General features: G+C 45.7%; 1 protein-coding gene across 1 annotated transcript in view; it reads right to left on the minus strand.

The window, feature by feature from the left end:
• Positions 1–1,210: 1,210 nt before the first annotated feature.
• The window catches only part of ST8SIA1 (ST8 alpha-N-acetyl-neuraminide alpha-2,8-sialyltransferase 1), a 111,681-nt gene continuing 97,300 nt past the window's right edge, over positions 1,211–15,591 (minus strand). The window contains exon 5 of the mRNA XM_054167649.1: positions 1,211–2,199. Within this exon, the coding sequence (XP_054023624.1) occupies positions 1,713–2,199 (487 nt within the window). The 3' untranslated portion in view covers positions 1,211–1,712. The remainder of the gene's footprint in view (positions 2,200–15,591) is intronic.

Genomic DNA, 15,591 nt, shown 5'->3' on the forward strand with positions numbered 1-15,591 from the left:
TGTATCTATATAACTTGCAGCTGGTAGTCTACAAAGAGAGACGCTGTCAACATATGACAGGACACATCCCCCAACATACTAACACTTTGGAGCTAAAATGGGTAGCACAGGAAATTGTTGTGGAAACCTGATGACAGTTTTCTTGTTTCAACACTCTGACTAGAATTTCAGCTACTAGTGACGGAAGGTTAAGGAAGAGAAAGAACACTGATCTGGAGTTCTGAAAGTTAACCGTGATAACGTCTTGCAGCTGAAATTGCACTGTGGACTGAGCTGGTATTTTCTCTTCTTGTCTTACAGTGCTAAACCAAAGCAAACAAACAAAGAGATTTCTCATTTACATGGTGATAGGCCCATCTGCTCCCCAAGCAATAACCCAAAATAAAACAGCCCTTCAGGCACTGCGCCGGCCAGCGCCACACGCGTGCAACGCGCACACTGACAATTCACCCACTGCCAGGTTGCCTTATGTAAGCGGGCCCTGCTGTTTTCTCCTTTTCTTTTTTGCTTGCTGGCTAGGCAGCTTTTCAGTGCTCCCAAAGGCTGTTTTATTCTTCAGACTATCTTTAACCAGACAATCTTGCAAGAGAAGCACAAGTCTTTAAGGCTAACGTTACAATCCAAGCAGAAGAGCTCGTCACAGAAAGGACTTTCAAAGCTTCGACTCATTTCAAGCGCTGCTTACATTCATTTCTGCAGTTTTTCTGCTATAAGCATATGGAGAACTTCATTCTGCATTCCACTGAACACCTCAAACCCCCTTGACAGTCAATGAATATCTGGAGTCCAAACGAATACAGAAGTAATCCCTAAGGCTGGACTGCAAAACATGTCAGGAACCTTCTCTGCTACAAAAGTGACTCTGGAAATCTTGCAGCAGATCAACTGAATCCAGGCTGCTCTTCACTACTGCTTTTTCTAACACACATTTTATTTTCAAACCAATTTCCCTTAACCAGCTCTTGCCCACAGTATAGCATTAATGTAGCTGTAAGTGTCATTACCTAAACTATCTTGATAAAACCTACAACAGGTAGGTCCATCCATGCTCAGCAGCATGGCGCTCCTAGGACATTCTTCTAACGAGATTCTTAGCACCCTTCACTCTCCCAAGAGTCTTCAGAGGAGCTGATGGCACTCAGCTCTTGGGGCTTTTAAACCTTTCCTTCCATTAGAGGAAAACAAAACAAACCAAACAAAACAAAAAAGAAAATAAAAGGGAAAGAAACAAAAAGTCAACAACACATTAAAGATCTCCTACACACACACACCCCCACACCTCCAAACAGAGGGGAATAAAAGGAAAGGTATGAGGTGCCAGTCTGGAATGAAATGGAGTTTTGAACAGACAGTCATATTTGGCACTGTCAGCAAAAGCTTGTGGGTGGCCCTGTGTCTCTCCGAGCCTTAATGCCCTTTGTACATTGGTCATTGAGAAATGTCCCCTGGAAAGTTCAGCTGTGCTGCTTCCAACGATATGTTCACAATGCTGCTGAATGGACTCGACCGAGAGATTCACTTCCCCCACCCCGGTTCCACAAAGCACTATACATTAAGGACGTATTCCATTTGGCCTTCAGGTAGCATTTTTATGGTCCATGCAGATCCACAATTATTTTCCCTTTAAAAAGACTCAACAGAAAACAGAACTCTCTGTTGGAGAGTCTGGAAATTAAAAACTACTGGATCTCCCAAACCAAGTCCTATGATCCTCAGGCAGAAGACTGGATTAAAGGGTCCTCACATGGTTCTAGCTGCATTCTCAGTACACCACTTTTATGAAGAAACCAGAGCTGTAGAAATTCCTCTGGCATAGCGTGGAATCCAGAATCAGGCAAGACATTGTCATAGTAATGATGGCTAATAAACTTGCCATGCAGGTCCACCGAGAACGGCCAGAAGCCGTAAATTGTTACTTCCTCGCACAGCCCAAGGGCGGCACTGACCAGGAACAGTCCCGTGGAAAGCCTTTTGGCATGGATACCTTTGCTCTTCCAGAACTTGCCAATGTCACGGAGGAAGTTGGGGTTGGCAAAGAGGACGGCCTGCTTGGCACCGAAGTCCTCCAGGGTGTAATAGACACGCAGGGAGGGTCCCGTGCCTGTCTTCATGGAGAAGGCTGGCATGTAGATGTAGCTGTGGTTATACACCTTCACGCTGTCCACAAATGCTTTGCGAGACCACAGCAGATTCTGGAACCTGGAAAACAACAGAGAACAACAAACTGGTCACACATAGGTTCTCCCAGGCGTTTCAATAGCCAGCTAGAGGTTTCTCTTCATGCATGTCTTTGTGATCACCGGCACACCTTTCTTGAACACAGAGAAAGTCCACACGAGCTTCTGTGGCGCTCAGTGACAGCACAAGGGACAACAGGTACAAGCCAGAACACAGGAGGTTCCACATGAACAGAAGGAGAAACTTTTTCACGGTGAGGGTGCCAGAGCCTGACAGCAGGCTGCCCAGAGAGGTTGTGGAGCCCCCTTCTCTGGGACATTCCAAACCCACCTGGATGTGGTCCCGTGTGACCTGCCCTGCCTGCTCTGGGAAGGGTGTTGGACCTGATGATCTCTAGAGGTCCCTTCCAACCCCTAACATTCTGTGATTCTGACTGTCTGATACTGCCTCTTTTGTGAAAGCATAAATCTGAACAGACAGTTGAAAACTATCTGGTATCTTGCTAACTCCAAAGTCCAAAATGTTTCTGATGTCATCTTTTCAGAACTCCCTCTATGAATGCTGACAGCCCTTCCTGAAAATCCATTATTGTTAGTGACATATTTTTTTCTGCCCACCTTTTTTTCCCCTCTCCAGACTCTCCACTTGGCTTTGTTGGATTTCATTCAGATTCTCCCTGCCCAGCTCTCCAGCCTGTCCAGGTCTGGCTGAATGGCAGCACAGCCCCAGGGGGTGTCAGACACTCCTCCCAGTTCTGTGTCATCAGCAAGCAATCAATGAACTGTTTAGGATAAGTGGCACCACAAATGTTTAGCAACATGCACCAAAGCATTCAGAGCTGGTGTTTAAGATGGCATGGCTTGCACACTGAGTAGGTTTAAAAGCAGTGAGCATTTGTAGCATGCAAGTTAAAAGAGGTAAGTTGGCAGCTATGAGGTGGGCAATGTGTACATATAGATTATTTCTCTGCTATCACAGTCTTGATATAAAAAACCACATCAGGTTGTGATGCGTTAAACTGCCAGCAGTTACTTGCTGATGTCTCTTTTACCCCTGATGTGAGACACATATACTACTCCAAACCCAGTATCCTGTCAAGGATAAAACCTTTCCTTGCCATATGCTTCTGGAACATGCCAAGATGAACTAGGCATCCGGCAGGAAATCAAACACACAAAAACCTGCTCTGATGTTTGACCTGTCCTGATGTCTGACACTAAACAAATCACATATTCAATATCCCTAATACATACCAAGGGATGTAACTGATGTGGCACTTGGTGCCATGGTTTAGTAGTCATGAGGTGTTGGGTGACAGGTTGGACTTGATGATTTTTGAGGTCAACCTTATTGATTCTATGATAGGGAGGTCTGCCAGAATCAAACACAATACCTGAACCACAACGCTGCTGTGTAACAGAAACTCTTTGCTCCTGGGGGGTTGATGGCATTAGAAGGTACCTTTGTATGAGAAAGTCAACATGATTTAATCTCTATAATCTGCTTTTTCTCCAGGATCCACACAAATTTCAGACCACTACCAAATCCTCCCTGCCTTTACCACAAGACAGTACCCAAAGGCTTCTGCATTCAGGCAAATTTACTACATCACTTCTGACCAAGTCTCACATGCACACTTTCCACTGCAGCTGAGTTGCTCCCCTGCATGTGATCTCTGCTCCCAAACACCCGTCCTGCCTTTGTTACTGCCTACTCTCACTCGGTTTTCTGCAGCTAAGACAAATGTGTCATGACTGATTTCATAGTCATGCAGCAGAGGAGTCAGAACAAGAAAGTGGAGACAGCAGCACTGGCTTTTACCCTTTCTCTGGTGTAGGCAGAGAGATAGGTGTAAGAGGTTTTTTTTTTCTAATGGTTATTTAGAGATCAATTTTATGCATAGATCAATTTTATGCCACTTTACTCTGGTAAAGCCTCATCTGAAGTACTGCATCCAGCTCTGGAGCACTCAACAGAGCAAGGACATGGACCTGATGCAGCAGGTCCAGAGGAGGGTCACAAACATCCTCAGGAGGCTGGAGCACCTCTGCTATGAGGACAGGCTGAGGGAGCTGGGGTTGTTCAGCCTAGAGAAGAGAAGGCTCCAGGGAGACCTAAGAGCAGCCTTCCAGTAGGGCCAACAGGAAGGCTGCAGAGGGACTGTTTGCAAAGGCCTGCAGTGACAGGATGAGGGGCAGTGGTTTGAAATGAGAGGAGATTTAGACTAGATGTTAGGAAGAAGTACTGCACCATGAGGGTGGTGGAACACTGGAAGAGGTTGCCCAGGAAGGTGGTTGGGGCCCCACCCCTGGAAATATTCAAGGTGAGGCTCAACAGGGCTCTGGGCAACCTGATCTATTTGAGGATGTCCCTGCTGACTGCAGAGGGGGTTGGACTAGATGACCTTTGGAGGTCCCTTCCAACTCAGACCATTCTACGATTCTAAAGGCTCTGAGCAACCTGATCTAGTGGAGGATGTCCCTGCTCACTGCATAGGGGTTGGACTAGATGACCTTAGGAGGCCCCTTCCAACCCAAACCATTCCATGATTTCTTTGAAACAACAGCAGGAACCACACACACAGATTTTGGTAGGATGTCAGACGACCTCAAGAAGCACCAGATAAAATTTCAACTGAAACAACTGCCAATAAAAAAATGCAGCTTTGACAGCACTGAAATGTCCCATGAACATCTGCCAGGCTTTCTGAAGTCTTTGTTTTGGCAGAAAACCTGACATTTGTTTTCAATATGCAGTATTTGGCCTCCTCTTTTGCTGTGAGTTTCTTTCAAAATTCCCTTCAAGCACAGTTAGAATAAAGCTGTTTAGAAGAAACCTCCTGAAATCTGCCTTGGGTCTTCATTACTGTTTTCCTCTGCAGATCTGTTCCTACTGCACAGTGCTTTTTTGCTGATGTAAACAAAGCCACTGTCTTCCAAGCAAGGAATCAATTCAACCTGAACACATAAAACAAAGTAATAAAAATATTTTCTTAAGTTATTGCATTTGGCTTTCTTGTCTGTAGAAATAGCCAAGACACAGCTGAATACAGAGGGCAAATCAAGCCAAAGGTGCCCTGGGAGAAATCAATTTGCCTGGCTGTACCTTCTCACATGGGCCCTCTCATCCCATTACTATCAGACCTTTAACTAAGTGTTCCCCAAAATGGGCTTTACCATTCTCTGAGAGATATGGATCTGCTGGAGCAGTTCCAGAAGAAGCCACAAAGAAGACTGGAACACTTCTCCTACAAAGACAAGCTGAAAGAAATGGGTCTGTTCAGCCTGGAGAAGAGAAGGATCCAGGGAGACCACAGAGATGCATTTCAGTATCTGAAAGGGACCTACAGGAAGGCTAGGGGGGGACTGTTTAGAAGGGCTTGGAGTGATAGGACCTGGGACAATGGTTTGAAACTGGAGCAGGGCAAATTTAGGCTGGACATCAATTTTACAATGAGAGTAGTGAAATACTGTAACAGGCTGCCCAGGAATATGGTTGAGGTCCTGTCCCTGGAGACATTCAAGATCAAACTTGATCTTGGCCCTGGGGAGGTATCTATGCTGACTGCAGAGGGGTTGGAGAAGATGACCTTTGAGGGTACCTTCCAGCCCAGTACAGTCTGTGAATCTGTGAATCTTCTTTCCCTGAAAAGCAGCAAGACAACCTGTCAGATTATCAGGTGCAAGATTTGGGTCCTTCCTATCAAACTTGTTCCATTTCCACTGGGAGGCTGTGACTATGGGTTAAAAAAAACAACCCCAAACAAAAAACCAAAACACAACCCCCCAAGCAGTCCCTACCTTAATATTGTCAATATTTTAATATTTTCAGAGCCTCAGCTTTCCAACCACACATCCACAAGTCTGTAGCTTACCATAGGGTGGTTGTGACCCAGGTACAGGACCTGGCCCTTGGCCTTGTTGAACTTCATACAATGAGCCTTGGCCCTTTGCTCTCACCTGTCCAGATCCCACTGTAAAGCTTCCCTACCCTCTGGGAGGTCGACACATCCAGCCAGCTTGGTGTCATCTGAAAACTTACTGAGGGTGCCTCAATCTCCTTATCCTGATCAAGGAGAACTTGAGCACACAGCTTGATGCTGAGGGGAAGGAAGAGACAGTTCCCCTATCACTCCTGAAAGACAGTTTCACCATGTCCTTTCCCATTTAGAGCTAGTTCACCAGTTTCACTTCAGATGGCAAATAGATGCAGTTCTAAAACTGCATTTTCCATCAAATTTGCCATTCCCAGAAAAGCACTGCACAGCTCTAAGAGAAACACATTCAAATTGTTCAGATACAGTCACAGAGGGCCAGGGACTGTCTCTGAATATTCATTTGCTATCATTGCCATGCTGCATGTTCATTTCCTCTAGATGAATCTCTCCAGTTGCCTTAAAGTAATGAGAAGAGAACAGCACTGCCATGGGAAGGACTTCACACAGAAAGGACAGCATTCATCACACAAACTGTCCTTCAGGAGCACCATCACCCCCTGTACCTCATTCAGATGATCTGGATCTCTGTGTCAGTAGGCATCATGCCCAGCTCAGCAGATGGATATTATACAGGTGGCCAGAAGCGCATGCAGGAACACAAAACATGATGATTACAGCTGCTCTGATGGCCTAACACAGCCCAGAAGCTGCTGCCCGCCTTGTGCTCCTCATGAGAGGAGATATTACAAACAAATGAATTTATCTGTTCCCTGGTTGTGAAAAATCAGAGCCCTGTCCTGCTTTCTGACATTGCACAGGCTGGGGGCAAATGCCCTGTGTCAACAGGCTTCTAGAAATGGTACTGGAAGCTCAACTGTGGTTCTTTAACACAAAAACCAGACAGGGAGTATTGCAGGCAAACCCACTCCAGTGGTGGCCTTGAGGGTACTACAATGCCTTTGCTCCAGCAGGCACAGAAGAGACTGTTCCATGTCTGGCAGAGAGATCAGGAGGACTATTCCCCTGCAGCTGAGCAGCTCTGTAGTGCATGTGTGAGCATGACAAAATGGGTTTTTTTCTTGCTTATACTGGCATGGACAGCACCAGCCTGGTGCAAACCTCACATCCAATTGGGCACAAACACTTTTTACAGAATCACAGAAAGTTAGGGGTTGGCAGGGTCCTCAAAAGATCATCCAGTCCAATTCCAAGCAATGGTTGAAAAATCAACCATCCAATCCTGCCAGAGCAAGGTCACACAGGAACACATCCAGGCAGGTTTGGAATGTCTCAAGAGAAGGAGACTCCACAACCTCTCTGGGCAGCCTGTTCCAGTGTTCTGTCATCCATTCTTTCTTTCCCCATTCTCAATCTTGCCCAGCCTTTTTTAAACGAGGAGCTGCTGGTTCCTAGTTAGTGCTCACCTCTGACATGCTTTGAACATTTGGTACTTTCAAGGGCATAGCCAGAAGCTGTGAGGCACCTCCCGGCTCACCTGGCTTCAAAAGAAATGCAACTGAATGATCCATCCCCTTGGGCAAATGTGCATCTCAGGCAACATTATCTCCTCAGCTCAGCTCTGAGCTGAACTGTTTTCAGGGCTGTCTTCTGACCTTCTGCAGTCACGCTCATGGAAATGCATGGCAGGTTGTCAGCATTCAGATAAAACCGGATTTGGAATCTCCTGAAGAGTACATGAGCTACTCAGTAATTTGCAATAATGAGTCCCAGCAGTTTGACAGCAGCCCAGAAGAGGTGCTGATGGCTGTCAAGGCTGGTAAAAGCAGACCACTGCACCTTCAGCCTGGGCATTTCTGCTACTCTCATTAATGGATAGGGAGCAAATAACATCCTCGGTAGCACATTTTTGCTGTCAGGTTGATATGACAGATTGACCTAAAAAGGCACAACTTTGAATAGGCACAGTTAACAGAGAAATAACCTCCCTGGTACCAGCTGCAGACTTCCCTCAAATGCTCTGCTCTACTTTTCCAGAGAGGAAGATGCATTCAAGACAAAACTGCCATTGTCATGACAGTACAATCAAAGCCACAAGAGCATTAAATGGTTTGGGGTTTGTTTTTAATGTTCTTATTGATGTTATTTAGCAGATATTCAGAGACAGGACTGCTGGATGGTACTGAAGATGACTTTCAGTAACCACAAGGAATCTGCTGCAGTGACATTGAGCTAACCCACTTGCAGATAATGGTGGCAGTATTTTCTTGCATCTTAGCTTGCTTCTTATCTCCCCTGAGAGTCACTATCTCATGCTGGTGATGATATCTCAGTCACTTACTGTGCTGGCATCTGCAAAGTCACAAGCTGAGCACTTTGCATTAATTGCAAGTTGACTTACCAGTGAATTAAAAAAAACCCACAAAACCCTGAGTAGAGTAGAAGAGCTCAGATGCCAAAGGGATAGTGTGTCATTTGAAAATTTAGACAAATAGAACTCAAGGAAACAGAGCAGAAGGCATATAAAGACTTAGTAATTTGATGTCAGCATTAGCCAAGAATGATTTAGCAGCTTGCTGCAGCTGTTGGAATATGCCTGCAGCTGGGGTCACAAGAAGCCAGCTTGCAAGCACACATCTGAACCTCTACTGCTGTGACAGAGGAGTCTTACTTCATTCCTGTCTCAGAGTACTTTTATGCTTTCAAATTGGGATGCCTCCTGAATGCCCTGTGTTCTCATTCATGTCATGAACAACTTCATTATCTGCCCCTTCAGGACTTGTGCAGCCTGTCTGAGACATAGATTGCATCTCGGTTAACAGCACAGTAGTTTCCATGTGCTCATTCTACAAACAGGCATTGCCTTAGTTACAAGGCAGACTACTCGGCCACAGAAGGAGTCAGAAACCAGCACTTAAAGTACTATAAATTGAACCCTTTTCATGTTTTGCCCCAGCTTCCCTAACTGTAAAAGCCACTGTCTACTTAGCCCAAGGACAGCTACCTAAGATTCAGTTATGATCCCAGTAAAGTCAATGGCAAAACCAACTCCGATCTCACTGTAAGTATGCTCAGAATATGCTCAGGAGGAAAAATACATCAGGCCCACAATAATCTTCAGAGTGTTTAGAAAAGGCATGATTTAACATGATCAGTCACAAGGACTGATCATTAAATCACTAAAATTACAGATGCTGAACTTTCTTCTTCAGTGGAGGAGGGTTTTATTCATGGGATAGTTCCCCAGTGCTAATTTCAGACAGCTTCAGCATGAGGGATTCTCTCCTGTTCTCACTGCAGGTCCCTTCACATGCAGTGTGGTCACCCAGATGAGAGCTCATGGCATGGATGCAATGATGCTATTCCCATCTTTCCCTTTTCTCTCCTCCCTTACTGCTTGGCTGCCTTTATGGATCCAAACACTGTGAATCTCTGAGATATTTGCTCCTCTTGGAGCGGGACTGACTCCCAGACTCACTTTGTATCATCCCACTGGCACAGTCAGCAGCCTGCTACCTCATCTTGCATAGGGACCAGGGCTTCAAAGAGCCTCAGCTTTCCTCTCATCTCTGGTCACAGAGATTAAAGACAAATTAACCTAATTCTCCTTTTTAGACACCTTCTCAATGGATTTTTCCAGGTCAGGGATTCCAGCTACTCCTCTGGCTATTTCCATCATCAGCTTCAAAGATCCAAAAGCAAGGAAGCACACTCATTGCACAGTGACTGTAGAGTACATCTTCCTCAACCTTCTTAAGGACACATTACCCTTAGCACATGACCTTCAAACTAAATCTGAAGCACTCAGAAGGAGACTGCAGAGGTAGGCTCCAACCCCCATGAAAAGGTAAATTCCTTTTACAACTGAACTCAGTGTTAATTGTTTGGGTTTTTTAAAACATCCACCCATTACTGCTCTTACACTAGCACCCTGGGAATACTATATATAGTGCCAAGGGAAAGCTGACTCTCTGTTTTTCCAATGGAACACAGAGCTATCCTCTCCACCAAAGCCATGAAACGTTAAAATCAGTGCTCACTGGTATTTTGGGACCGTGTATGATCCTTATTCTGCCAACTCAAATTAGAACATGCTTTTAATAGCTCCTCTTTCCAAAATCAGCAGAGCTAACCATCAATCCTTTCTCTTATCTGACAGCTTGAATCTTTGCTCTTCATCTTATTTTGCCTCTTTGAAGATTGTGGCTGCCAAAGTCACACACTGTGGAAATATTATGAAAGGATGGGCAGTATAGCATGGCTGTAAACTACTTGCAATGTCAACATGAAATTGTTGCCTAGTATTTCTAAATCTTCTGAATGCTTCATAGCTCCTACAGCTGAAAGTCTGGGGTAGTGGAACACTGGAACAGGTTGCCCAGGGAGGGACTTGAGGCCCCACCCCTGGAGATATTCAAGGTCATGCTCGACAAGGCTCTGGGCAGCCTGATCAAGTAGAGGATGTCCCTGCTTATGGCAGAGGTGGTTGGGCTAGATGACTTTTGGAGGTCCTTTCCAACCCAAATCATCCTATGATTCTAGGATGAGAAAATAATGAACCAATGAAATAATTTAGAACAACAAAACCAACCAACCACACAAATAAAAAACAGAAACACCCCCACATCCCCCCCCAAAACAACTAACCAACCCAAAAGACCAGCACCACAACACCAACCAACCCCACACAAACCCAACACAGAACTAAGTCTGGTATCTTTAGCAATGAACTTCACTGGACTGCATGCCAGAGTGAGCCTGTGAGAAGCAACATGACCAGATCTCACATTTTTTTCAGATTTCAGGGGAAAAACAACTGCAACAGAGTTCAGATATTAGGCTTCAGGAGATTTACTTTTGACTAACATGGGTTCCCCGTGATAGCAGGGGAATGGTGATTTACCCTAACCTCTATCACATAATTAGGTCAGTCTTGGTGGTATGACATGCTCTGTGTTACAAGTTTCAGAATCCACCAGTACACTGAATTAGCCATGAAGCACACTGTGAACATACAACTAAAGATAACAGTATCACTTGGATGCACAAGGCTCTGGAGATGATTCATTGGGCATAACCATTTGCATTTCTGAACCTCGGATGTTTAATGTACCAGGAGAAATTGAGGATGGTAGCAACTGTGCTGGAGCATGAAGTGAGGGAAAAAAAACTACACAGGCACACTGCTCAGATGCTCTGGCAGAAAAGTTCTCTGTGTTCTGTTCCAGCAGCCATTCCCAGCTCCATTTCCAGCTTAATGGACCTAGGAGCATGGATTCAAAAGCATCAACAATTTGCAGGAGAGCATACCAGTGTGCCTAATGAAGCTCCTTTCAGAAAGCCAGTTGGCAGGAAGTGTTCAGCCAATACACACCAGCTACTTCTCTGGTTTATTTTTCCTCAGCATCATTCTCTGCAGTTCCCAGGGCTGGAGTACTAGGTTCACACAGGGCAGATACATGACCTAGTTCAGCTACAGTATAGCAACCACCAGGTCTCTTGGGATAGCCCAGCAGCAGTATCCTTTTCAGCACAATCTAACTCCAATTGCTTGTGAACAACTGATTTGCATGTAGCAACACGTAGGAATTTCCCCAGCACACAGGGAGCAAAGGCACCGGAACAAAGGACCGGAGGCATCACCGAGGCTTACGGTTTCTGCTGTGGCTGAGTCAGGGATATGCTGCAGATGTTCTGGAAAAGCTGAAATGTTAGAAAGGAAGCTAAAGAGGAACAAGGAAGACACAAAAAGACTGCTGGAAACTGAAGTGTCAGTACTGTACGAGATGCTGACTTCAGAAGGTTCTTTTGGAGCTTCCAGCAGCCCTGAAATGTGTTACAAACACAGAATCATAAAACATTTTGGGTTGGAAGGGATCTCTAAAGGTCATCTAGTCCAATCCCCCTGCAGTCACAGCAGGGACAGCCTCCGCTAGAGCAGTTTGCTCAGAGCCTTGTCCGGCCTGACCTTGACTATCTCCAGGGATGGGGCCTCAACTCTCTCCCCGGGGCAAGCTGTTGCAGTATTCCAGCACCCTCATGGTGCAGAATTTGTTCACAAAACCCCATCTAAATCTCCTCTCATTTCAAACCATTGCCCCTCGTCCTGTCACTGCAGGCCTTTGCAAACAGTCCCTCTGCAGCCTTCCCGTAGCCCCCTTCAGCTACTGGAAGGCTGCTATTTGGTATCCCCAGAGCCTTCTCTTCTCCAGGCTGAACAACCCCAGCTCCCTCAGCCTGTCAGGGAGCTCCAGCTCCCTGACCATTTTTGTGGTGCTCCTGTGGACCCTCTCCATCACGTCCATGCCCTTCCTGTGTTGAGGGCTGCACAGCTGGGCACAGCACTCTAGGGGAGGTCTTACCAGAGAGAAGCAGCAGCATCACCTCTCTCGACCTGCTGGCCATTCTTCTTTTGATGCAGCCCAGAAAATCCTGAAGTGTCAGCAGTGTAAGAGATGCTGACTTCAGAAGGCTCTTTAAGAGCTTCCAGCAGCCCTGAAATGTGTCACAATGTCCTCTAGCTAACATAAAACCTGTGACAAAGAATGAAATGCCAGAAATGCTGAAGAAAACCAAAGCAAATAAAACCAGAAGAAATCAGGGATGTCTCTGGTGTCCTCCTGCTTATTAAAAGAAGCTCACAGTTGATCTTAAATAAACACCTGTGGCTTCAAATTCAATGAGCAGACACACAACTGACATGGAGAAAAACCACCTTGCTCTTGCTCAGCCCAGATGCACAAATCAGTTTCTCCCAACTCTGTCTTTAAAGTATTTCTCCTTTCCAGCTCAGGACAGCCAAGCTACAGCTCTCCAATCCTACCCAACATGGGTCTCAGTGGTCTCAGTTTGTAAGACTGGATGGGTCAGACTTGCACAAAGACATACAAAATCAATTGTACAGGCAACTTAGTGCAGCCATACCATCATCAATGTCAAAGCCTTCCTCTAAAAGCTCTCCTGAGAGAACACCAAGAACTTGTGCAAGCCTCCTTTTTCAGAAGAATAGTTTTGTACAACCATATTTTCCCACTGCTGGGTATACAGTGCTGGAATAGTGGCTCATCCTTTGGCTCTGGTCCAGATGCTCCAGCTACTTCCTTCCAAGACACATACATTACAGGGACTCAATCAATGTCCCCATAAGCCAGCCTGTGCTGTGTGGGCTGGAGCCATGGGTTGGTTTCTAGCCCTCTCTATTTACCACTGTAGCTGCATTTCTGCTGCACATCACATAGGGCCTAGACTAAGAGTAGGCAAATGTAGGGCAAGAGAGAGGAGGAACAAACCACATGCTGCCATTCTGAGGGCAGCTGAGGGGTGACCTCATTCATGTTTATAAAAATGTGCAGGGCAGTGTCAGGAGAATGGAGCCAGGCTCTGCTCAGTGATGTCCAATGACAGGACAAGGGGCAATGGTGGAAGCTGGAGCAGAGGAGGTTCTGTGTGAACATAAAGAGAAACTTTTTGACTGTGAAGGTGCCAGAGCCCTGGAGCAGGCTGCCCAGAGAGGTTGTGGAGTCTCCTTCTCTGGAGACATTGCAAACCCACCTGGATGTGTTCCTGTGTGACCTACTCCAGGTGATCCTGCTCTGGTGGGGAGGTTGGACTGGATGGTCTTTGGAGGTTTCTTCCAACCCCTAACATTCTGTGATTGCCACAAGCTGTCTCTAGAACTACAATTGGGAGCTCAGGGCAGCACATGGAGGCAGCCAGCAGACCTCTCTTTAGGCTTTGTAGCTTTACTACAAAAACAATGAGAGGAAATGGCCTCAAGTTGTACCAGAGGAGGTTTAGGTTGGATATTAGAAAGAATTTCCTTACTGAAAGATTGGTCAAGCACTGGAACAGGCTCCCCAGGGAGATGATGAAGTCACCATCCCTGGAGGTTTTCAAAGAAGATGTAGACATAGTATTTTAGGACATGGTTCAGTTGGCATGGTGGTGTTGGGTTGACACTTGGACTCAATGATCTTAAAGGTCTTTTCCAACCAAATCAATTCTATGATTCTGTTACTAGTGAGGAACAGTCAGTGTGGGTCCATACAAGTCAGTCTGGGATCTTAGAAGGGAATTAGAAGCAAAGCCCTGAACAGTTTGCTGCTGTAGTCCCCACACTGGTCAAAGGCTTCTGATCACACAGGAGTACAGGACACACGAACCTACTGAGCTGAGCCTGCCAAGGGCACTGCTTTACTTTCCTGCCAGGTTCACATCTGAAACTGGGAGTGAACTTCATGCTCCAGATATTGCCTGCTGGGAAAAAAAAAAGCAGGGCAAGGTCATCAAAGCCTGGGAAGCAGCAGAGTCCTGGTGGTGTTTGCCTGTATCAAGTTGTTATCCAAGGGAGGAAGGACCCTAGAAAAGACAGTAACTGCCTCCCTTTGAAGGATCACAGCAATTTAATCACCAGTCTTGCAGGAGGGGACAAAGTATTGTATAATTACCCTTTACAGCACAATCTGTGCACTGTCAACAGTTTTTAACTTCATTTATTATGCTGAGTGTGGAGCTAGAAGCTTTCGCATGCTTTCAACTTCCATATGCTTAAAATCTCCCACTTAAAATACCCTGCCTGTCATCTTCCTTCATTTCCCTTGGGAAAGTTCCTGCAAGATTTGAGCAGCCACCTTCTGATCTGGTGTCCTGAATCAAGACATAAAGGCTCAACTTCCACAACAATATTCTGAAACTTCACAGCATGCCTATTTTCTGATACAAACAAGACAGATTAGCAACCCTTCACCTGAAAAACCTCCCTGAAAATAAACAAGGTCCATGTTTGGAAATCCATGATGATGAAAGTATAAAATGCTAGGATAACAATACTCAAATCCACAACCTCACCATTTTAGAAGTTATGTTACCAGTTTTAAACTATAAAATAGAATAGAATAGAATAGAATAGACCAGGTTGGAAAAGACCTTTGAGATCATTGAGTCCAACCCATCATCCAACACCATCTAATCAGCTAAACCATGGCACCAAGCACCCCATCCAGTCTCTTCCTAAACACCTCCAGTGATGGTGACCCCACCACCTCCCTGGGCAGCCCATTCCAATGGCCAATCACAGAATGGCTCACATTGGAAGGCACCTTAGAAATCATCTACTCCAACCTCCCTGCCATGTGCAAGGACACCTCTCAACTAGACATGGCTGCTCAAGGATGCATCCAGCCTGGCCTTGAACGCCTCCAGGGAGAAGCCATCCATAACCTCCCTGAGTAGCTTATTCCAGAGTCTCACCATCCCCATACTGAAGAGCTTCTTCCTAAGATTCAGTTTAAATCTACTCTCCCTCAGCATAAAACTGTTCCCCCTTGTCCTGTCTCTAGACACCCTCATGAAAAGTCCCTCTCCAGCCTTCCTGTAGGATCCCTTTAGATACTGGAAGGTAGCTCTAAGGCCCGCCTTGGAGTCTTCTCTCCTCTAGGCCAAACAACCCCAGCTCCCTCAGCCTCAGTAGAGGTAAATACACAACAGTCTTTCAAATACAGCAAATAAATAACTTTTTA

Source organism: Dryobates pubescens, chromosome 15 (genome assembly GCF_014839835.1).
Source record: "Dryobates pubescens isolate bDryPub1 chromosome 15, bDryPub1.pri, whole genome shotgun sequence".
In the NCBI taxonomy this organism is placed as follows: Eukaryota; Metazoa; Chordata; class Aves; order Piciformes; family Picidae; genus Dryobates; species Dryobates pubescens.